The sequence below is a fragment of the Chaetodon trifascialis genome, chromosome 3 (genome assembly GCF_039877785.1).
Source record: "Chaetodon trifascialis isolate fChaTrf1 chromosome 3, fChaTrf1.hap1, whole genome shotgun sequence".
Taxonomy (NCBI): domain Eukaryota; kingdom Metazoa; phylum Chordata; class Actinopteri; order Chaetodontiformes; family Chaetodontidae; genus Chaetodon; species Chaetodon trifascialis.
This window is the reverse complement of record NC_092058.1, coordinates 27,812,068-27,837,891: the sequence shown is the minus strand read 5'-3', so window position 1 is coordinate 27,837,891 and position 25,824 is coordinate 27,812,068. Positions and strand designations below refer to the sequence as shown.

Here is a 25,824-nt window from a genome sequence, read left to right as displayed (position 1 = left end):
AAGGTTACAACAGATGTCAAATTTTTTTTTGGCTTTTGTCATTTGGCTGATTTAAAAGATAATTCTGGTGATATTCGATTGTCATCCAGTGCCCAGTTGTTTTAGGAAAGTACTGAGCCAGTTTTTAATGAAACTATATTATATTAAGGAGTTCATTTATATCTCTATTAAGAACAAATGGACTTTAGTTCTGTAGACATGGTACTAAAGTCAAAAGGTACTGATAGATAGACTAAGAAATTGTTGGTGCTGGTCTTTTCACGGGATAAGTTAACAATAAGAAGAATATAAGATAACGCTAGTCTTATCTAAGCCATCTAAACCATCTGCATCATGTTGGTGATGTAAATGAATGTACAACAAAAATGCTTATTGATCATTTCACATTTAATAGAGGTTTGGGCAACTTTAATTTTTGAATGTTAATATTTATTTTGAAAAATATTAGTTAGTGAAACGTATTTGTATGATCCATGATGCATGAATAAATAATAGGCTGCAATAAGAATGAATACAATATGAAGAAATGTAAGAGAAGTTCGATTTTGATAGTAAGTATATTAATAACTGGAGCCTCTTGGAGGGGTTGTCCAAAGGGCCAGTGCTTGTTGGCAAGAGTGCCTGATCATGTTAAACTCACAGTATTCCTCTCCAAAGTCATCATATATTCAAGCCTGAACCATTGTTGTTATTTCTCATATACATTACTGTCATGTTTATATCAGCCTTGACCAACCCTCTTGAAGACAGTGCTCCCTCAACTGTCCACCTTGAAGGTCTTTGAGTTCGTCAAGCCTGACTTGAATGCTGCTTAATTCCTAGATGACCAGCATTAAAAGACAGTTGTGACCATCTTGGCATCAGTTTTGCAGTAGTGCTGCTGCTGCTTGCAGAGCTCTTCTGATAATAGAAAATATTCTGTCTCTCTGTGTGATTGTTTTGATGCCTGTGTGTCCATCAGACACAAGGGCTGTTGTTGTTGCTATTAGAAAAGAACTTGGAAAAAAATCAATTTGAGGAGAATGACTTTGCAAGGACTTCTTTTTTTCCCACGAAAGAACACAGACACTGTAAAAATAGAAAAGTGGGAAAACTCTAAAAACACGTTGCCAGGTAACTCTCCCATACAGTATGTTTGCTGAAGTTGTGATATGTTGTGAACATCCACAAGGACAGGCCTCAGTACTGTCAGGTGACCATTCCGGTCAGCAACAAAGAGGGAGCCAAAGTCAACCAGAGACAGCACATTATCTGTTGTACCAGTCGGCATGAGTCCTGGTTCAGTGACAAGTGGCTGCTTCTTCTATTACTCAGAAAGCTGCAGCAATTAGGCACCAAGAGGAGATGTATAGGTGGTTTATTTATGGCCAGTCCTCCATTCACCATGATGCCCATGTCCTGCTTCTCCCTCCCTTCTGCTCTCTGTCACTTGTGCTCTGTTAGTCCACTAAAGATTTGCCTCCTGCTTGTGGGATAATTTGAACTTATTTGTACAGCATCTGTCCCAAACAAACTTGACAAAAAGTTGACAGCTTTGCCATTCTAATGCTTAGTTGGCAAAGGAGTGTGAGGTTATATCCCCACAGCTCAGGACAGGGAGGTGGTTGGATGTACAAAATGTCTAACTTGAAGACCACAGTTGTTCACATCCTGACTACTGCCAACATTAAACTTTTGTTCATGTTAACTATGACCACAATCTTTCTCTAACCATAAACAAGTTATTTTAGTAGTGCTGTTGAAAATATTGTGTTAACGCGTTAATGCAAATCAATTTTAACGGTGTCATTTTTTTTATCGCCAGATTAACGCTCTTTGTGACCTAGTGAACTTATAGTTTTTTATAAGCTGTGGCCACTGCTAGTAATGTAAGAAAAACTACACGATCCAGTTATAAACCGGAAACAAAACAACAGGCACGCTCCACGCACGTTTTGGTCTTGCCTGCTCGCTAGCTGTAAAAACAGTAGGCTACTGGTTTGTGTGGATGTCAAGCGCGAAACACCGAAATGGATGCGAATAAGATTCTGAATGGAAAGTCTAGTTTCAAAAAGTTGCTAGATGGGTCGACTGACAAGACCAAAGTTATCTGTGTGTATTGTCGGTGTGACCTGAATTATCATCGTAGCACATCCAGTCTGAAATACCACTTGATGGCCAAACACACGGTGAATGCGAATTCTCTGCCGCCTCCTTGTCAAAATCAGGCGACAATGGATGGTTTTCGACAGAGGCATATGGATGCTGTTATGTTCAAAGGAAACTTAAGAAAGGAAAGTTTAAGCCATGGTTTAACTGCACTACAGCCTGAGTCCTAGTTTACAATGATGTGCACTTTCTAACTTTATCTTGTATCACCCTGTTTTGATCCCTTAGAAAGGGTTGTTGAAGGGACTTTTTGTAACCAAGTATTCATTTTTTTGTCATCTTTTGACCGTGTTAAATTGTGTGAGATTTGAATCATTCAAATGTGAATGACTGCTCAAAGTGAGAACGTTATTGTGAAATATAACACTACACGTTGCTGTTTTCAATTAAAACACATTTGCACAAAGCAAGCCTATCCACTTTTCCATGTTGATAAGAGTATTAAAATGATAATTCAAGGGACATTTAGAATAGATAAAAATGTGCAATTACTTTGCGATTAATTGAGTTAACTATGACATTCATGAGATTAATCGCGATTAAATATTTTAGTCAATTGACAGCACTAAATTTTAGTTGACTAAACTTAAGAAAACTTTGACCATAGAAGTGACAAATCGGAAACACTGTTGTCCTGCCAATAAATGTTCCAGATCATTGAGTATGAGACCTTGAAAAAGCTTTGCATCCTTCATGTAGTAGAAGAAATAAATGCTTTCTGGGACCATTCTCAGAGTGATCAAAATGTAAATCATTAAATATTACATTTTTAACATTAAAGTCCTTCATCAGGCATTGATCAAACGCCTGAAAACTCCTCTCTGTTCATGAGAATTACATATTTAAAACTTTATTCCATGAAAAAAAAAAAATCCCTTTGTACTTCAAACATGCTAATAAGGTTAAAATGTAATTTTCATTGGAGGGGGCTGTTAAAACAATATTTACTCTGATGTTCAGTGTACAGCAAAATGTCAGAGATTATTACTACATTTCCACTTTATGGACTCAACTAAAATATGCATTAAAATATTTGCACTTTAGACAGCTTTTATCGATTTGTTTGTCTGTTATATCAAATACTCTAATTTATCTGTTAAATAGCTTATGAAATGTATAGTTTGCAGTTCCTGCACTGGAACTTCCGAGATTTGAACCAAGAAGGTCATTATGTTAAGACGTTGGATAACAGAATGTAATTCTAATCTGCCTCTTCTTGTCTTGTGCTTCCTTCCTGTTCATATCTGTTCTCAGCAGCCTCTGTTGTCGTCTCACATTACACTCAGCCTGGCATTTCTGATCATGTCTAATCTTCAGCCCCTCTCTCTCCTCCTCCTCCTCCTCTCTGCTACCTGGCAGTGAGATCTGTGTGCTGATTCAGCCCGTTGTGATAATGCATATATGAGAGTTCCCAGCCCTGATTTGAAGGCATTAAAATGCTGCAGGCAGTGGACAGAAGTAATCTCTCTTTCTGTCAAATGCAACCTCAGTAGGAGTTAGTGTGCTGATGGACCCCCTCTCAGGTGTAGAGTCCAGTGCCATCCTTTGTCCATGCATTTACCTGCTGTCTGTTTCTGAATAACAACATACTTCTTTACTCTCTTGAACTTGATCAGTTGTGCGTTATGAATCGCTTCAATGTGCCTCTCTCTTTTTATGTTGCAGGCGACACGCCTCATTGCCCGTAGAAGTCTCAGAGATTCCTCTAAACCTTATTGCCCCTCCATGTAGAAGAAGTTACCCCTGTCGCAAATGGAAGTCTGCATCTTTTGGGTAAATTGACAGGTTTTTATTGAAGTCACCTTTTCTTCATCAGACCACAACTCTCTAAGCCCATTTCCTGACAATCTCATTACAACAGCTTCTGTCCTGGTACTGCCTTACAGTATCACTCTGTTTATCAGCCTGATAAAACATCTAATTTCTGACCCTTCCATTCCCCATGCTGCTGTTGAGTGTTTCTTTGTTTGTCAGTCTTTTCCTTTTCCTTGTGAAGACTTCCACCACCTACTGTGCACAAGCTGGTGGGTGGCCTCCTCAGCCTCCAAATCCATTCAGATAGAAAATGAACAACACCCATTGCAACCACAGACATGAAGTAGAAGCGCAGTGGGGGAACAGACTACTTTTTGGGATAGAACTGGCAGAACAGACCCCTGCGATGACACATCTCTTCCTTCAGATTCCCTCTTTCTTTCAGGATTACTTCACGAGTGGTGAAAGAGTTGAAGGATGTCTCAGAAAATGAGTGACAAGCCTTGCTGCACTACCACAACTTTATAGTGCAACTTTGCACTTCAAGCAGTGTGTTTGCATAAAGTATCTTGCGGCATATACAGTTCAGTAATGCCCTGTCCATGCAGTCCTCCTCTCTGTGGATGCTTTTCCTTGGAGTTCATTACAGCTGCTCAGCGAGGCCCTGAGACCTCCTCAGCAAATGAGGATAGATGGGGAGAGATGAAAACCCTGAGAGCGTTGAGCAGTGAGACATAGGCTTCAAAAGCTTCATTGCAATTTCAAAGGATTTTTAGTCTTGATGCTGCACTCACTATATCTATTGCATATCCAGTACTGAGCTTCAGAGCAATTCCAAAAGCAGGTTTACATGTGTGTGTATATATGTATATGTACAATATACATACACACACACACACACACACACACACACACACATATATATATATATATATCATGAACATCAGGGTAACAACACCAGAGGATTTATTTCCTACTTTTCTGCTCCCAACACTGGAAATTTTGGATATCCTGGTCAAAGGTGCGCTCACCTTTGCTCACGCAGTGAAATGCCAGAGGAGAGGAAAACTGGCCGGTGCGCTTGTGCGTCTTTGCCAGCGTGGACTACGCACAGTGTTTCCAGGAATATTTCTCTCTAACGTGCATTCACTGCCCAACAAACTGGAGGAATTGCAACTGCTGTTGGGTAAAAACAGGGACTTTTCTTCATCTGCGGTTTTGTGCTTCTCTGAGACGTGGCTGTGTGGATTAATACCGGACTCGGCGCTGCAGCTGGTAGGTTTCTAACTCTACTGCACGGACAGAGACACGGAACTAAAGGTGGAGGAATCTGTTTCTACATCAACAGTGGTTGGTGCAACAACGTGATCCAGCAGCACTGTTCTCCTGACCTGGAATCTTTCATCATTAACTGTAAGCCTTTTTATTCACTTCATGAGTTTGCTTCATTCATTCTGGTTGGCGTTTACATCCCGCCGCGGGCCAATGTGCAGGACACACAGCGCATGCTTGCCAACCAGATACTGTGTGCGGAGCGGACCAACCCGGACTCTTTAGTTATTGTGCTTGATGACATTAACAAAGGTAACATCACTCACGAACTCCCTAAATACAGAGAGTTTATTAAATGCTCGACCAGAGAGGAGAATATTCTGGATCACTGTTACACCACAGTCAGGGACGCTTATCACGCTGTCCCCTGTGCTGCACTGGGCCACTCTGACCACGTCATGGTCCACCTGATTCCTGCGTACAGGCAGAAACTAAAGCTCTGCAAACCTGTAGTGAGGACATCAAGGAAGTGGACCAGTGAGGCTGTGGAGGATCTCCAGGCGTGTTGGTCTCTACTGACTGGGAGATTCAAAGAGGCGAAGTACATCAAGGCGGTGAAAGAGGCTTAACAACTCCTGAGAAGCTCCAATACCACTTCTCAGCTGACAACTCTGCGTCTGTCTGGAAAGGGCTCAGGCAGATCACCAACTACAAACCTAAATCCCCCCACTTCATCAATGACTGACGCCTAGCCAGCAACCTGAACGAGTTCTACTGCCGGTTTGAAAGACAAAGGGACAGTCCAGCAACCATCCCCCACATCAGCTCCAGCCACCTCCACCAGTGCCCACCTTAAAGGTCCCCCCCTCCCCCTCCCAACCCACCTCAGTGACGACTCTTTCCATCCATGAGAGGGATGTCAACAAACTCTTCAGGAGACAGAACCCCCAGAAAGCAGCTGGACCGGATTCTTTCTCCCCATCTGCCTTGAAGCACTGCATTGATCAGCTGTCTCCAGTGTTCACAGACATTTTTAACACCTAACTGGAGACATGTCACGTGCCAGCCTGTGTCAAGTCTTCAACCATCATCCCTGTTCCCAAGAAGCCAAGGACTAGAGGACTTAATGACTTCAGACCCGTCGCCCTGACCTCTGTATATACCTCTGTATACAGTCATGAAGTCCTTTGAGCGCCTTGTGCTCTCACACCTCAAGGACATCACTGACCCTCTCCTGGACCCCCTGCAGTTTGCCTACAGAGCCAACAGGTCTGTAGATGATGCAGTCAACTTGACCTTCCTCTTCATCCTCCAGCACCTGGACTCCACAGGAACCTATGCCAGGATCCTGTTTGTGGATTTCAGCTCTGCTTTTAACACCATCATCCCAACCCTGCTTCAGAAGAAGCTCTCCGAGCTGAGCGTGCCTGACTCCACCTGCAGGTGGATTACAGACTTCCTGTCTGACAGGAAACAGTGCGTGAAGCTGGGGAAGCACATCTCCGACTCAAAGATCATGAGCACTGGATCCCCACGGGGCTGCGTTCTCTCTCCTCTGCTCTTCTCCCTGTATACCAACAGCTGCACCTCCGGTCACCAGTCCGTCAAGCTCCTGAAGTTTGCGGACGACACCGCCCTCATTGGACTCATGGTGACGAGTCTGCCTACAGGTGGGAGGTTGACCATCTGGTGACCTGGTGCAACCAGATCAACCTAGAGCTCAACGCTCTAAAGACAGTGGAGATGGTTGTGGACTACAGGAAGAACTCAGCCTCACCTGCCCCCATCACCCTCTGTGACTCCACTATTGACACTGTGGAGTCTTTCCGCATCCTGGGAACTATCATCTCCCAGGACCTCAAGTGGGAGCCGAACATCAGCTCCCTCATCAAGAAAGCACAGCAGAGGATGTACTTCCTATGGCAGCTGAGGAAACTCAATGTGCCAAAAACAATGATGATGCACTACACAGCCATCATTGAGTCCATCCTCACCTCCTCTATCACCATCTGGTACGCTGCTGCCACCGCCAAGGACAAGGGCAGACTGCAGTGTGTCATTCGGTCTGCAGAGAAGGTGATTGACTGCAATCTCCCATCTCTTCAGGACCTGTACACCTCCAGGACCCTGAGACGTGCAGGAAAGACTGTGGCTGATTCCTCCCACCCCGGACACAAACTCTTCGAGACATTCCCCTCTGGCAGGAGGCTGTGGTCCATCAGGACCAAAACTCACAAGAACAGTTTTTTTCAAGAACAGTTTTTTCCATCCGCTGTCAGCCTTATCAACAAGGCCCAGAACCCCCCCAACACTCTACACACTCCACCTCTGCCTCTACTTGTCACTTTGACATTACCATAACTCTATGCGTTACATTAATGCTCAGCTTGAATTTCCTTTTTATGATACTGTATCAATGCCAGCTTTTTATTCTGAAAAAAACAAAACAAAACAAAAACAGACTGTATATATATTTAGATTGTTATATTTTTTACTTTTTAATAGCTTATTTTTAGAAGTTTTGTCATTCACCAACTTCACCAAAACAAATTCCTGGTATATGTAATATCGTACTTCGAATTAAAGCTTTTTCTGATTCTGATTCTGATATATAGCGAAAGCTCTAATTAGTCTTGTTTGTCTACTATGTTTATTGATTCTAATTAGCCATGAAGATGGAGAGAGTACGAAGAATAAATGCTTAACACTTGTGATTAGAGTGAGGTCTTGAGCTGTCCTGCTCTATTAGGAAGTATTTGCCAAAGAACATGAAGAACAAGAACATCAATTACAATTACCCAGGGAGTTGTGTTCTGAATGACGTTTAGGTCAAGCTGGAATTTACAATGGGAGGTAGGTGTGGAGATTGGATAACGAATGCAATTATGTTAAACCCTTGAGAGGCATGAAGAAAGTGACATATTGCTGGAGGTAAAATCATACTGTGTAAGAATATGCTGCCGTACAGTGAAGCAGCTTTAGAGACAGATCATCTGGCTTTTTTATTTGGCAGAAAAAGATTAAAGTGTCAGTGGCAGGGAAAGGTGAGAGATAAGAATACTCTCTTCTTTTGGACGGTTCTGCTCTCTTATGTGTAGATTTAGGGTCATATTTTTATTTAGTTTCTTTTTTGCACAGTTTACATCTCCAATATCTCCCGAAAAATGTCTGGCCCTTTAATTTCTAAGTGCTCCTCTAGCTCCATCAGCTACATCAGAATCAGAAATCAGGAAAGCTTTATTGCCAAGTACGGTTTTACACATACGAGGAATTTGCTTTGGTGAGGTTGGTGCATGACACATCTATTAAAAAGAAGCTATTAAAAAAGTAAAAATATAACAGTAAGTAAAAAATATAACAATAGTAGAATATATAACAAGTAAAAAATATAACAATATAAATATATATACACAAGTCTGTTTTTTTTGTTTTTTTTTTACAGAAGCACAGTCTGTACACAGTACATGCTAACGTTGTCTGTCAACTTGACAGGTAGTGTACTGTGAGTTGTGAGTTTTTGCACAAGAGAATTCACAACTAATGTGTTTTATTGCTTTTAATTGGCTTGTGCATGTATGTGTTTAAAGGCAGGATGAAGATGAACATTTTTTTTAATTTTCCAAGTGAAAAGTGAAGATCTCTACTCAGATGTCCCTGTAAAGTTGTATGAACTAGAATGTCCCTCCTCAGCTTGCAAAGCTCTTGGTTGCACAGGTTCTTTAGCATTTTAACATGGTAACATGTTCTTGTTAACCTTGTGTATTTGACCATGGCCCTCCCACCAACATCTGTGTCTCTGGGTCTCAGAAGTGTTGCTGGTTCAGGAAAGCAAAGATGTTAATTTGTTCCTTTGTCTGTCTTTGACATGTGGAGTAAGCTCTGAATGTTTAATGAAGTCTGACCACCACTGTGGTGCCCCAGGTAGTCACAACACCAACCTCTAATGCAGATTTCAGTGTTTCACAGTTAGGACTTTGGTGGCGAAATTAAATTGTCTCATCTGTTAATTCTGCCTCTTATGCATGGTGTTGGACCCTTACCATTACTATTCCTTAAATTTAGTTTTGTATGACTTTGCATCTGTTCCAGGACATGTTCAATAGGGAGTAAGTCATTTGAATTACTTACAAGCAAAACTCTTAAAAGACAAGGTGAAAAAAAGTGTGCTGTCAGTTTCTGATTTTGTCAGGATAAAGTACAAAATAATCAGCAGTTTTTCATCCTGCTGTGTGTCTGTTTCGAGTCAAAAATCCTCCTGTCAGTCCAAAGTTGCTTAATTCAGTTCACGGACTGCCTGATGCAACAAAATATTAATTTGCCTCAGGCTCACGTTGGTATTATTTTGTGCTGAGATGCATAGTGAGTGCCTGGTTTACTCAACCCACGATACCCTTGACAAATGGCTGCACTGCTTTGCCTCTGAAGTGGGATGGGAGTGGCAGTGTGTGCGTGCGTGCGTGCGTGCGTGCGTGCGTGCGTGCGTGCGTGCGTGCGTGCGTGCGTGCGTGCGTGTGTAATCAGCATGCAGGCTGGGTAGGAGCAAAGTTAGCCTCACTCCACTCAGTTGACTGTGCCTTCATTTCATCTAGGCACACTTTGATGTCTACTGGCTCACTGATGTATCCGTGCCCTCCCAAATTGTAGCCCTACATCATTAAACTTGTCAGTGGCTTATGTTTCCATTCTGCACTGTCTTTATCTCTGTTGCACCACCAGTTGTCATCCCTGCATTGGAAAAAAAAACTTGTCATTACCGGGCTGCTTTGAGATTGTGTTGAAGTCATTCAAAATAACAAAGTACGACTGGGGATTTAGTTGTCTCCTCACCCACAGCTCCTGATTATGAAGCCACTGTCTCCTTTCCATCTTGGGGGCAGCTATTGTTTTGTTTGTAATTAAAATCATGTTCAATTTTCTACATGGTGCTGGAGCTGGAAAAAAGTTGCACATCATTCCTTGCATCTGTCTGATTGTTTGGGTTTGTGACGCAGCATTTGTCACATTCAGTTGGATGGGATTTATAAATAACCACAATGCCTGTCATTGGAGATGGGGGAATATTTATAGATTTCTGTGAATACTCTGTCCCAGATGCATTCATTTGAACACAAGCAGGCGTAGGCAGAAATACATAGAATTCTCTTTCACCTGAGTGGGTGGCCTTGACTGAACACATCTTTAGCACTGTTAAATTGCATCCAGTGTGCTTTGTTTCCCGCTGTCATTTTCTCATTATTCTGCCATGACGGTGACAGCCATGGTCGAAGGCATTATGTTTTCAGGTTGTCCCTCCATACGCCTGTGCGTCCCATTCTCATAACACCATATCACAGGAACACTGAGGGATTTTTTTTTAATTTGGCGCAAAGGTCCACATGGACTGAGGAGTGAACTATTTAGACTTTGGTGGACAAAGTTCACTGTGACATCACAAAACACACCTTAATAACTTCCCACAAATGTCTGTAGGACAAAATGATGATATATATATATATGATATATGATATATCCAAAAGGTCAAAGGTCACCTTCACTGTGACATCAAGAGGTTCTGCAGAAACACTTTTCAGTTCATTATTCAACACCATACCTCAGGAACAGAAGGGGAGTCTGTGACCATGTTTCACTTTTGGTCAGATACTGAGTTGGTGACACTAATCTTGGGTGTTCACCTTCAAACTGTGCTGAGAGTTTAGATCTTCTGTGCTGTCGGGTTGAAGATGTGTGTGAACCATCCATGTTTTACAAACTGTAGCCTCTTTGCAGCAACATCCATATTTAAAGCATTGTCTGCTGTCATGACATCAGACTGGGCCTTAGTGGCTTAGCTTGTGAACACATAGAAGGAATTTGACCGGATTTGTTTTTTCAAATGAACCTACACAGTAAATGATCCCTCTCCCAGTATGTTTGTCCTTGCGGTATGTGGCAGTCCACCACAAACTCATTGGTTTTTGTCATATTGATACAGTTTTATTGTTCTTGGAGATGACAAAATGTTTGAAGGCCTCTAACCAAATGTTGCTTTTTCATTTTGAAGTTTGCATGACTGTGCCTTTGTCACTAAAAACCTGCATTGGAGATGTGGAGTTTCAAGGAGGTAGCCATTTACAGGGGCAAGAGTGGTCTACTGAACAGTGTAAGGCAGGGTTCTGAAAGAAAAGCTAAACATTTTGAACCGAATTGGCTTGAAATTGATTAAAAAAATTAGATATTTACATTGAAATAATGACAAAAGATTAATTGATTACACTACATTTTTGTATGATGTTTAACATACAGAAGATGTACCATGTCACAGCTTTACCACACACACAGCTCGTCATTCTCCAAACCTTCGTCTTCCAGAGGCATGACAAAAAGATCTTGTGTGACCACAAGCAAGTTTCATGTTTTTCTATTTAGTGTATTTCCACCAATAAAAGGATTCTTCTTTCTCAGCCAAGGGAGATAATGAGTGTGTGATGGATACTTGCATTGAGATCGGTTCCTGCTACAGATTTTACAGTGAGGGGAGCTAGTTGTCAAGAGCATGCTGCTTGCTCAGCTGAGTCCTGATCAGGAGCACTCGCTGGACTGAAGCCATGTCTTTACCTCCACATCACAGAGGGCTACTGTACACACAAAACACAGGCTCCTCTCCCTCTGTTGTCCCACATTTACTTTTTTGGTTTTTGTTTTACTATTTTTTGAAATTGTTTGAATTGAATTGAATTTGAATTTCTTCTCCTTTAGAATAAAACAAAGGATGTAGTTGAATTATGGATAATTGCTGCGTTGCAAATCATTTTCTCTCATCATCCTCACTAGAATAGAAGAAAGGCTGCTTTGTTTTTGCTCTTAAAGTAAGAAACACTAACAAGCATCCTTGATTTCCACTAATGGGTTTGTTTGTATTATCTCAATTACTGGCTCCTGTTAATTTCCCCTCTGTCTCCCGAAAATGTAGTCTTCCGCTTGTATGGGAGCGAGCTGATGTACGATGTACAGGGACCGAGCAGACTACAGCACTCCTTCCCCTGGGCTAAAGCCGCCAATGATGGGAGGAGGGCAGCAGGGAAGGAACGCTAATTCATCACTGTTAAAGGCTGGGTAATAGGGCCTCGCTAGTGGCCGAGCTATCACAGGCCTGCTGCCTCCAAAAGGCAGTTAATTAACTTTCCATCGGCTGTGAGAGGACGCATGAGTATGTGTGAGCTCGGCCGACAGCCCCATGATGCAACCTGCAGAGCGTGGATATGTGAAGTTCAACTGCCAGCCCTGCCGGGAGGCTGAGCTCCCCGTCAGGTACCACACTGAGAGTTTCTGGAGGACATATTGCTGCTCTGTCATTTTAGAGCTGGATCCACAAAGATAAATGCCTGGATTATTTACATAATGTTCCTCCAGCTTCCCTCTGTGCCCACTTTTCAGGTTCTGAAATATTTACTTTGCACAGTGAGCTGTGTTCCTCTTTGTTTCACAACCAAACCCACAGGACTTTGCACTCAGCACCACAATTCAGTTGTTTTTTGGGTTTTTTGTAATTGATTATGTGCTGTGTAGCTGTGAACACCAACAGAATGGCTATGTAGTGTTTGTCCATGTGTAGAATGTGAGGCTTGAGGCCATGTGACCCTTGATTTTTCATAGTTGATATTTGATTTTTTGGTCAAGTCAGTCTTGTACTACTGTATTTTTTAACAGAAAGGGATACTGGAACTGGGCCTCTTTAACCTAATTGAAGTTAGCTTAATACAGATTGACAATGTTGTTGTTTGTTTGTTTTTTTTTAGGCTGATGACCTTACTCTGCTGTTGTACTGATGTAATTAATGCTTTGAAAATATACATTTTGCTGAATTTACCATCTGGGTCCATATAGTACAAATTATCCACTCCCATCTCCAACCAGCAATTACCTTTATCACCAAGCAGCCTTTATTTGTTTGTGTGGGAAACTATTATTTGGCCGTTACTTGAATATACTGATAATAATAATAATAATAATAATAATAATAATAATAATAATAATAATAAGTAGATGATGAAGAAGAAGAGTTAATTTGTAGAGAAGTTATCAAGCGATAAGAACAAAGTGCTCAAAAAAGATATAAGCAGATTTGATAAAAAATGTAAGAGATAGCAAACAAAAATTTGTGTATAATATATTAAAAAAAAAAAAAAATTAAAAATAATGATAAAAAAAAAGATCTTTAACTGACTCTCTGTTGATTGCTGTGTCCACCACATTCAGAAGTTTCCATGAATCACAGTCTTGGTTGTGTCTTAGTTTAGTATTTCTTAAGATGAGATAATGAAGTGAAACTGGAACTTCTGGTTCCAGAAGAAAACTTTGTAAAGAAGTGAAAAACTAAAACCCTGACAAGCTTATTTTGCATATGTGATGTGGGCAATAGGAGGGAGGAGTGGGATCACTTGGAGGCAGTCATTGTAAAATGAAAAAGCATAGCAAATATGTTCTGTTCCTTACTGTGTTTACTTTTCATGTCGTGAAACCTCTCGCCAAACACCTGAAGGAGCTTTAACACTCACAGGCCGGATCAAACAGTCTCACATACATTTGACGTTATACTCAGGAACTGCATTTGCTGTAGGTCTGACACTGTTTCCTAATGAACAATCTGTGGAAATCACTTTAGTTTTTGGCCAAATCAAAGTGAAATTAATTTTATCTGTGATGAATACAAACAAACTAATCAGTTTTCTGATCATTCTGTTAGCTGCAATGCAGTGTAAGATAGACTTGTGCTGCTGTAATCACACAGCTTCACTCAGTGACATTATTAACATAAGACTCATCAAGTTTGCATATATAATGTATTTCTTTAGCTGAGAATCCCTATCGCTTGTAGAAAATACTGACAGGAAAGTAATAGTGACAAGATGGTGCTTTTTAGAGGAGATTTAAATCTGAAACTGAAAATAAGCTCCTCCGCAGAGGGTTAGGTGTGTAGCATAAGTTACCATGGCAATCCAGCCAGGATAAGCCTCACTAACCCATTAATCTTGCTTCGTAGTACACATATTATCGCATATTTCTGTGCTACGCCACTGTCCCTGCCCACTGCCACTGAAGCTACTGCAACAGCTGCTCCTTCTTCATCAACTGCTGACCTCTGGCTCATGGTCATTTGAACCCTGCCTGTCTGAATTATGGTTCATTGATAGAGTACACAATTAAGAATCAATTGGTTGTGCTGTCTCGTAATCAATGTATATTAAATGATAAAGTGTGTTGCGGATGAAACTGGTTTGATCTGATCGCACTGATGTCTTAAATGTATGGAAATGGTCTTTTAAAGGGTTGTAAAAGGTGTCAAATTTAACTTCAGGATTCCTCACACCTCATTTGTCCAGAGAAATCTCCACCAATACAGTATTTGCAAAGACTGCTGCTTAGTCATAAAAGGTCCACAATTAATCTTTAGGTGGTATTTACATGGGACATTTGTCAAATTGGTGGACAGGGCTGCGCTGAATCCACTCATAAGGCATTGCTGTGGGTGGATCTTATAACCTTTTAAAGCAGAATCTGGACTAACAACACACCTGCAAGGCAAGTTTGAGTGCTCATTGCTTGCTGTGCAGATGCTGTGCTGTGACAGATGCTGTTGTAATTACCTGTCCAGCTTTTTTTTTTCTCTCCCAGCAGGGTATTGTAGAACCGCGTATGAACATAGGCTGCATATGTCTCACTGGTGGAGGAAGTCCCTGCAGTCAGTTACCTTGTTCAAACCTTTTGTCTGAAGCAGTGGAAAAAGCAGTTTCATGTACCCTGAACATGCAAGATTGTCTGTTTAACGAAGGCTCATGTGAACAGGGTTTCAGGTTTTGGCTCACACTTTGTTTTACGTTCACCGCAGCAGCAGACAGGATCGTGTCACTACAAATCTCAATTGAAGTATTGTTCCATAGTTCAGAGGTTTACACGCTCCAGTGAATAGCTCATTTGTTGATAGCCATCACTTTAACTCCACAAGCACCCTCAGTGGAGGTGGAAGTGAGTCGAGAGATTTGGTTTGAGTGTTTTTTTCCTCCCTCTAATGACCCTTCTGTCTGTACAGATATGTACTGTATGGACCCAGTCCTTTTCACTTCATCGTTGTTGTCATGTTTTTTCAGTCAAGCCCACCAAGCAGTCATCTGGCCTTCTCCTCCTCCTCCCTTTCTCTTTCTGTGATGTGCAGAAGCCAATCGATCGTGTATTTGGCTCTGCCGGATAGTTTTTCTGCACTCATCTTGGGAGTTCTCAGCGTTGAAATAGACTCTTTGGGCTGGGGCTTCGCACTGAGAAATGTGAGGGTGTTTGCAGAGTGTGCTGCACTGCTGGCCAGCAGCAGCAGCAGCGACATTGATCCCCCTGCTTTCTCTTCATTAGCCCCAACCAGATGACACAGAAACGACTCCACATCAAAAGCACTATGAAATCAAACGCCACAATGTGTTGCTCACTAGACTTTAAACAAATGCCCAGCTGGTGTCACTGACACAATATGCTCACCACCCACGCTGAGTAGTTCCTGCCCAGATAAGTCACTTTTGATCACATTAGAATAGTAAACCATCTAAAAATTACTTAGTTTTCCCTTTCAGTTCTCCATTTTGCACGGCTTTTGTACAGTTATGACCTCCAAAGATGACAATGAAAGCAATAACTAACAGGAGAGATTATTAGCTGGAGGTGTTCACTTTCTTGTGGACTTTTGTTCTGTTCTCGGCTCTGTTGGTTTTTACGTGGGTCTAATAGAAAAAGCAATTTTCTCTTTGCTGTATGAAATATCTAATCATTCTTATTCCTTTTGTAATTTGAGAAACCTCATTCACAACTCTTATGAATGAATGCCGTCTTGTCCTGAAATGGTTGAGAAACAAACAAACAAAAAAAAAAATAGTCAAAGTCCAATAACAGGAAAAGAAAGTTTTTAGAATGCATTTTTTTCACCACCCAAATCAACTTTGTGTTCACATTGTAATTGATCTCCTTTTATTTATGTATGAATGTTTTTTTTTGTTTGTTTGTTTGTTTGTTTGTTTTTCTTGGCATTGGTTATTCTTGAATGTGGGTATAGAGAACAACCCTCAGCATTACTGCAAAGTGTGGGACTTTTCATTTCTCTGGCTGTCTGGAAGCAGTTTGTAATTTGAGATTAGGGGCCATCTGGGAGGGGTAGAGGGTGAAATGTAATCCCAGAGTATTCACTTACTCAGTTTCAGCAGAGCTTTTGGAACAGAACAACATATTGGATTTTTCTGCAGGCATGGTGTGTTATTTTCTGTGATGCTGGGGGACCGCCAGAGATTGTCCAAATGCATGGTGGCATTTGCTGTTGTTGAATGTGGTTAGCATCAACAACAGAGCCCCTATCCTTCTATAAATCTAGTATGCATAATTTATAACATCCAACAGCACTCAATGAGCCGATGGTCAACTTGATATACAGAAGCAAGTCTCCTCTAATGTCTCCTGTCTTCACTCTGGCTGCACCTAGATTGAACCTAAGAACAATATTGTCACACTGATTAGAAGCTGTGTTTTTCTTTATAGTGGCTATTAACTATATGCCAGCCAGCTCTTCCCATGAGGCTTCTTGGCTGGAAATTAAGTGATCCTAAACTCTCTAGAGTGGTTAGTTTTAAAATGAATGCATGTGAATGAGTGTTTGTGATACAGTGAGTTGCTATATTTGGAATAAAACTTGTAATGCACAAAAGTATAATTCAAAAATACAAACAGCAAAGCAAGGAAGTCATTTACTTGTTTCCACTGTGGCACCTGCTTGTAACTGACAACATCAGCTGTGGCTGCTTCAATTTAAGACATTCATTAAGGTACGCCATGTCGCATTCCAGCATCAACAAATCATTACCATGTTAATTTGGACTCATTAGTTTAATTATTGTAAACAAACAAGACTATTGCCAAGAAAACATCTTTTGTGCCACTGAGACAGGGTTCTTTTTGTTGCATTGCTTTTTTTCACTTTGTAGGCAAACAACAACTTCTTTGAACTTCTTTTTTAACGTTTCTAACGTTTTAACATTTCATCTTGACATTAATCTGATCTAGTAGCCTATTACTTGTGATTAGATTTAATGAGATAATTATTGGGCAGAGGGAAAAGTAATTTGTTGATAGTGACAAATGACAAATGAGACCAATCACAGCAGATAACATATGAAAGACATACAACCAAGGTAGTGACACTAATACCTGAAACATTAATTCACTAATTGAAAGGCAGATGATCAGTGATGCACCTGAAAACAAGATCAATAAAATGGGCAACAAATAATTTAACATGCATAAGAGTCTACAGCCTTACTCGAAGTTAGGCACAATGCTTTGAGCTAAATGTTAACACCAAGATGCCAACATGTCCACCGTGACGATGCTAACATGCTGCTGTTTAGCAGGTATAATGTTTACCATGATCACAATCTTAGATTAGCATGCTACTGTAACATTTGATAGTAAGCGCTAAACACAACATACAGCTGAGGCTGATGTGAATGTCATTTGTTTTGCATGTGTTTGGTTATAAACCAGAGTAACAGACAAATTAAAATTTTGACCTGATGATTGCACTACATAAAAGTTTAAGGAATCACTAAAGCTTTCACATTGGTCCTGAGGAGAACATATGTGTCTGTACCAAATGCTGGTGGTGCTAGAGGAATTGTCAGGGTTTTCTCCAAAATAAAGATTCATCATCTGCGGACAGTGAATTTGTACAAAATGTCTGCAATCCATCTAATAGCTGTCAAGATGTTTTCAGTCAACCAACCGGCTGATGAACCAACATTGCCATTTCGAGAACCGTGCCACTAGAATGGCTAAAAATGAACAATTGTGACAGCAATACAAATGAAACTAAACCTTTAAAGGTACGTCAAAATCTAACCTACCAGAATATCACAGAAAACAATCAGCTATTGCATGTCTAAATTATTCTTTGGATCATCTTAGCATTAATAACCAGTCTCTTAACACACCTTTTGGATTGCTGAAAGCATCAATTATAGCGCCAGCTTTATAATCTTTTTACTATATCATTGACAGTATTGCTGTTACCCCAACAAGCACGAGCAAAATACAAAGCACTGGCTACAATAATCATTTTAATCATTTGAAGCATTTTACAGCATTTAAGCATTTTGATGTTACCTCTTTCCTGTTTGAAGATCAACAACTAGCTTCTTTGTCTTCATATGTTCAGGTTCAAAAATATACATAGCCCCATATGGACAGAATTTTGAGAAGATCTCTGAAAATAACATGATACATGGTAATGTGTACAATCAGTTGAGGCTGAAAAATCGTGACAAAAGGTTGAAAAATCATGACAAAAACAGTCCCTGGGGAGCTCCTGTTTAAGAGAAATGGATGTCCATTATCGAAGCAATTGTAGACCTGTGAAGATTAAAATGCATCACCAGAAAGTGGGGCTGCTGTGTATTAAATGCACTTAAAAAAAAAAGAAGAAAAGAAAAGAAAAGAAAGAAAGAAATCATAACTGTAGGACCTGAGCAACTCCGTTAAAAAGTCCTGTCAAGTCAAAAAAAATGTTTCCCATATAATGTCTCTTATTTTTTGTGATAGGGAACATCAGCATGTATTGGATACTTGCTTTTAATTTGAAGAAACATAGTATTCTGCATGTATCCATTTCAGCAAATGAAACTGTGATAGGGATGTTTATAAGAATTCTCAGTTCTAATCTAGTATTTGATGGTATCTGAAAGTATTAAAGTGCTCCTTGAAAAATACACTCTTACACTTGTGTACTAGGCTTTGAGGACTCAACTACTCATCTGTTTGTTAGAAGATAGCCCAAAAGCATAGCAACTAGCTACTGATTGCTGTAATGGTGTTTTCAAGTGATTTCTGAGTGTGTATATCTACTTTCAGGTACACATTCCAGACTCAAGACTAGTAAATTGTGGATGACTGGTGCAACTGAGGACAAAGCTGCACCTTCAATTGCAAAATAGCTCATTTATGAGTCAGTGGTGAAGGTTAGGGCTAGGTCTAGGTTAGGGTGAAGCAAGTAGTGGATAGGGATAGGGTGTGTGTGTGTGTGTGTGTGTGTGTGTGTGTGTGTGTGTGTGTGTGTGTGTGTGTGTGTGTGTGTGTGTGTGTGTGTGTGTGTGTGTGTGTGTGTGTGTGTGTGTGTGTGTGTGTGTGTGTGTGTGTGTGCGTGCATGTTTTGAGAATCTGAATCTGATCATAGACCATAGAGACCATAGAGCATTGCTGTCAGCGTACATATTATTTGATTGAGAAAGTTGCATGGTATTTGTCCTCTGTGTAATCATGCGCCCCGCCATCATGCAGGCATGGAGCTGTGAGGGAACTACAGCTGGCCTTTATGGCTTTCTATTTTCATTTGATTCACACAAGAGAAAGCACTTCTTATTATATTTAGCCTATACATTTTTTTCCATTAACATGGCCTTTACTTTGTCATTAAGATGGCTACATTCATTTGGAAATGCTTGAGGACATTGGTGAATACATGGAAATTGGCTTTTCCTGGTTTGAAATAATGTCTATGTTAGAAATTGAGATTTCCCCATACATTAGTCATTGCTATGTGCCTGAGGCAGAGGAGAGCTGCATTTATTAGACACTGTAAGTTAAACTGTAGCCTTTCTCCTCAGCAGCAGTAGCAGCAGTCTCCTCCACAATAGTTTAGTATTATGTATGACCAAAATGTACCACATGGAAATACAACACAGTTGTGCAGGTGTGATATCTGAATGTAAGTAGTAAGGGTAAATTTCACCTTGCATTATTCACACAAGTTTAACTGCTGGGGTGTCGTAGTCTGCGTTTCTTTGACCCAGGCAGCCAATAGCTATGGTATATAGAAGGTGCAGACATTAATTGTGAGATAACTGTCAACAGTGTACCAACTGTATAGACTTAAGCTGTGAACTAACAACAATGTACCAACAGTACAGAGTTTAGCTGTAAGCTAATAAACATCAAAGTACCAATTGTATCGACATAATAAAGAAATAATAATCATTTGAGGACCTGAAACCAGCGAGTGTTGAGGATTTCCTCCTTGGTGTGCTTCCTTGATCGAGTATTAACACCATTACCAATCGATTAGTCAGCTAATTGTGTCAGCAGCAATCATTTTAAATGATAACCAGAAGTGTAGGCCAATAAATATCATTGCTGTCTGAAAACTGGGTTACACCAACAACATTGTTACCATGGTTACTTTATCTGTATCTTTATCACATGTATCAAAATGTAACTTTAAGGTGTTAATAGAAATACTGTATATATATTCAAATAATTTAGATTTTTAAAATCATGTAAATATAGATTTTATAGACATTGCATAATAGTGTAACTATGGATGGAGCACGTATTACTAGAAATCAGTCATGTGCTGGAAATGCTCGATGCTGTCAAGGAAAAGAAAGCTGCAGACTCTCCTTCATACCTACCATCCCGACAAGGCAGAGTGTCTGCTTATCTGGTTGCAGATGCCTGAGGTTGCAGCAGGGGTTATGGAGGACCAGTATATGTGCAAATAAAAGCTTGATTGGTGCCCTCGGAGCAGCCAAAGGAAACAGCAGGCATGAAGGTAAATCAATGAAGATAAGTTGATCAGTTAATGCAGGGTTAATGGTATTACTGATGCTGTTCTGCCGTCCGCCCTTTGTGACAAAAGGTCAGCCTCCACCAATTAAAACACTTACAGGTAATGTTTGGCTGGCAGCAGCAGTGTGCAGGCACTGTACTGAACCCACTGAACAGCAATCTCCCTCAGCCACAGTTGTGTTTTGGTGTCATAGAGCTTGATCATATGTGTGTTGTTGCTGTTGTCTGCTTTGTGTCGAAAGTAATTAGTGATGGATTGTTTATCAGAGGGAGGGAAGGGTGCGACGGTTCCTGAAACAGCTTGACTCGCAACCCCACCCCCCTCACACAGATGCACACACACATCTCTCCTGCTGATGGAAAGCACCCAGGTTCGATACGAGTCTCCTGATGACAAGGGCGTGTGTTGCAGTGTGAAGGGCTGTTTTTTTTCTGACATGGGAGCAATTTAACACATCGTGGCACATTGTGAATTAAAGTAAAGCAACCAATTCTTTTTCTCCCTCCAAGAACAAGATTCTGAATATGAAATCTGACATTAGACCCAACCGCTGCCAAAATGACCTTTTCAGCAAGGCTGAACGACTTTATCCGCATCTACCTTTGGCCATAATTTTTGTCTTCTGGGTGTTGGAACAGTTCTAGTTGACAAAGCCTCAGACCTTCTGTACTCTGTCCTTTCTGGACGTCACGAATGTTAGGCCTCTTCCATTTTGGCACCCAGTATCATATACAGCCCTTATGTTACAGTGCATGAAGAAACATTTGGCATTTTCTCAGCAGTTGTAATTACCATTTTATAGCAACCTTTGTGGCTCTCTTTTATGAAGCACAACCTCACACCAGATGATGAAAGAAGTAATTTTCTTGCAAATATAAACCCTGAGTCCTTTCTGCTTCATTTAAATGAAAGCGATTATCACGGGCAGGGATTTACTCTGATGTTGTACAATAGCAAATCTATTTCTCTGCAGGTTACGTAACTTTCTGGACCTGGAAGAATGCCATTTGTCGTCTCTTGCTTGCTTACTCACCCCGTACGCTTACAGCCACTTAACTTGATGGCTGGATTTTACCCAGGCCCCCTCACAAGGCAGAGACTTTTACATAGGACCATACTCTGTCTCTTCACCCTCAGGAACACAAGCGGGTGATGGAACAGTGTGTCTTCCTTTGACCATGTGTGTTAGTGGATGATGGGGGATGAGAGACAGCTGGCGAGTGACTGGGAGGCAGCCAGCGTATCCCTTAGTATCAGTCACATGGAGCCCCATGCCTAACTAGCCCTGAGCAGATAGGACGCCACCGCCTGGCTGTCAGGATTAATGTTCCTACCAACTGAAAAAATGTTAGTTCAGATACTTGCTTATGATGATCTCCACACAGCATGTTGGGAAAAATGGAAAATATTCAACCTGGTATCACACCAAAGCTTTTAATACACCTGCCAGACCATGCTGGTCTTTTGTGTCAACACCCACTCATTTCACAGTCAAGTTTGCAGTAAAGAATATGCAAAGTGCTCTTACACTTTCAAAATAAAACTTGTTGAGAAGCATTTCCGGTTACAGGTGCAGTTTGGTTATGTTTAGGCATCCGAACTACTTGGTTATGTTCCGTTTGTCCTTTGCTATCGTCATTATTGCCCCCTGCTGGTACTACATCTTCATAAATGCATGTACTTTCACGTGTAGGTGAGTCAAACATCCCACTAACGGCAACCTCTGGTCGGTTGGTGGGTCTATTACACCCTTTGATGTGAGACTGTGCTGACATATTAATGAGGCTCTATCTGACTTGCAAGATTATTTATGGAGCCACTAAATTCAACATTGTGTCAGCTTATTAAAACAACACTTTGTTCCCCAACAAAAGACATGTGGGTATTTCAGAGGGAGGAGAGAATGAACAAGTGTTTTTTTATGTTTTGGCTACAGGGCTAATATCTTTGTAATTGGTGTTAAGCAGCTGCTTGGGCTTCACATATTGATGTGGTGTAGCTGCAGCAGCAGACGCTCCACCCGCCTTTCGTTCACAGGCATTTTAAGGCAGCAGCTCTGCATGGCGTCTCTACCTCAGATATATGGGAGAGGGGTGTTGATCTCAGTAAAGTGTGCCTCATTGTGCCCTCAGGGAGGAGAGAAGGGGCTGCGCCAAGCTGTAATTGATAGATTGATGGTTCACCCCTCTGGTGCCTAAGGGAAAACAACATACACCCCCCTCTCTCACCCACACAGTAAGCACTGACTGCCATAAACACACACGCAGCAAGATGCTGAGACTGGTGGATCTGGATTGACTCCAGTGATGTGAAACAGATTCACAGCATTACACATTCTATACTTTTTTGTGTGTTTCCTTGTAATCAGTGTGATTGTATGTACATGTGCCAATTGATCCATGCCTCTGCCACCACTCTGGAGGTTAGTTCATGCCAAAGGGGGTAGTGGCCTAGCATGGCATCAGTCAGATTATCTGGTGCAGTTGTAATCAGCTAATCACTGACTGCCACCATGCAGCATCACATGTTCACTGCACTAACTGTCCACAGACCTCTCACTAGTCATGCTTTCTTTCCAGAAATGTCCATGTCATTGTTCATACAGCAGGGGCTTTCAGTCGGTTTGATGGAAAATATACACACAAAACTGCATGCTAATTCATAAATAACTCTAAAATCGTGTGTTGTGCTGTATCTGGATATTAGACCTGATTATTTAACCCCGTCAGTGCCACCAGAACACCATGTTCCACTAACTGTCTGAGTTTTGTGAACCTACTGGTGTATCTTACTGTCTTATCTATCTATCTATCTATCTATCTATCTATCTATCTATCTATCTATCTATCTATCTATCTATCTATCTATCTATCTATACACATACATACATACATACATACATACACACACACACACACATACATGTTCAGGTGCACTGAACGGAAAGGAGTGAACACTTTCTTTCGCCTTCTCCTTCACATGATTTAATTGAAGTTTGCTAATTGCCATCTAGCATCCTCTTTAACAGCACCAAGCAGCTCCTGCAGATTGTGATAACTTAAAAATGCATGTGCATCACTGGGGAAATTTGGGCATTTTTTCTGTGGTAAGAAGCAGATAACTTGAAGAGGCAGGGCTTCCATCAGATATCAGTAATACTCATCCATGCTGTGAACATGCTGCTGAACTGCCAGGTCTTCGAGTCAAGATAATAATCAAACTCTCTGTCTTTCTGAAAGTTGGAATATAAACATTTTCTCTTTCCTTTCAGCCAGAGGCAGACTTGGCAATTGTTCTGCTGGAGGCAGACAAACATAACTGCAGCATACAATATGCAATAGACAGCTCTTATTCTCCTCTTTGTCAATACGTAGGGTTGCTTATTTGAGAAGGCCAGTGTGGTAATGAGGCTGCGGGCCACAACAAGGCCACAGTGAGTAGTGTGGGTAATGGATGTGTCTTGTGATTTTGAGCCTTCAGTGATTTGCATTCTGTCTCTCAAACTTTTCACCCGTTTCCTCTGCCTGTCTGATAATATTCATTTATCTTCAGCCTCTATTTAACTCATATTATTTCTGTTTGCTGATATAATAAATGTGTCCTTTTGATTAAAATGAAAAATGGTGCCAATTCATATCTCACTGATATGGCCAGCAAAGCTCAGAATTAGATTTTGGAGATGCGTAGTTTTAAAATGAATGTTATTACTTCATAATTGCCTCAATTTGAGGATGTCCCAAAACTCAAAGTATTTTGCATAAGCTGGTATAACACCGACTTTCTTTTTTTTCTGCTGTAAGCAAAATCCACAGAAGCCTGACTTAATTTTATTCAGAGTATAAGCTCATCTCCTCTTTTCACTCCCCCTCAACTGGGATGATACATGTTCTATGACAAGTGACTGGAAGAATACATTGTTCCTCACAGCAAGACATTACATTCTCTCCCTGAGAAGATCCAAGGCAACATTCATATTGTTGATTTCCATTTTTCGTCACATCTGAAAAAGATGGATTGTGTTGTGTTTGTGGGTCCTGGGGAGTAGGAAAGAAGAAAGAAAGAAAGTCGAGGGAGACACAGGAGCGGATTTTCACTCCTGTCCCATCTCACAAAAATACTCTTGTCCTGTCCAATCTCATGACAGAGTAAAGGTTCAGACACACTGAGGGATGTCCATTCAAAGGATCCTAGTCATTTTCTTTAGACAGCCACACAGCCTGGCCACACAGTGCATGATGGATATGACACAGAGAGTTGACAGACCTGTCGGCGTATTTTAATTTACATAATCTCGTCAACTTCATGCAAATGAGCCTGTCTGGCACGACGCACCTGACTTGATATTCTCACAGTCCTCTTAAGATTACTTTTATGCTGATTAACAGAGTGCTAGAATTTTATATTCATGTAAAGGTACAGTTGAAGACATTTTACTCAAGTGAAAGTACTCCTGCAAAAATGTACTTACCAAGATAAACGTAAAAAGTAAATCTGGTGCATCTGGTGATATATCATGCTACTGTTAAATTGTAGAACACTTTTCAGGGATAATTAAATTCCGTGTCAATCTAGCAAAACAAGTGGAACAACATCACTACATGCCACCTGAGCCCCGATGTCCAAACCAACAATAAATTCCATTTACTTTTTGCAGCCAGTGCATACTACTGATTATCAGTTCTAAATATACAATGGCCCTCTTCTGTACAGCCTCACTAGAATTAACCAGAGAAAAGAGAACAAAACTCAGACAATTAAACACAAATGACCAAGATTAAACATAACATAACATAAACATAACATCTATGGGCAGCGGGGCAGGTGAGACAGGTAATATGAGGTTACAGAAATGAAATAACTGCCCCTTAAACAGTAGAATAACCAATCACCAAAGCAGACAGCACAGAGATGTGTAAACAATATAAACTCGACAGCAGCTGCAGCCATAAACACACATTTAAGTTAAGAGAGCTGTATATTTTTTGCACACACTGTAGCACACACACATCGCTATGTTGCTAGGC

General features: G+C 40.8%; 1 protein-coding gene across 4 annotated transcripts in view; it reads left to right on the top strand.

Moving 5' to 3' along the window:
* iqsec1b (IQ motif and Sec7 domain ArfGEF 1b) overlaps window positions 1–25,824 on the top strand; it is a 184,503-nt gene that overhangs the window by 61,772 nt on the left and 96,907 nt on the right. For 3 of the 4 annotated variants that reach the window (XM_070958362.1, XM_070958361.1, XM_070958367.1), the window contains exon 2: window positions 3,814–3,921. The exons of the other annotated variant lie outside the window; for it this stretch is intronic. In XM_070958362.1, coding sequence (XP_070814463.1) covers window positions 3,814–3,921 — 108 coding nt within the window. The remainder of the gene's footprint in view (window positions 1–3,813; window positions 3,922–25,824) is intronic. 4 annotated transcript variants of the gene reach the window in all.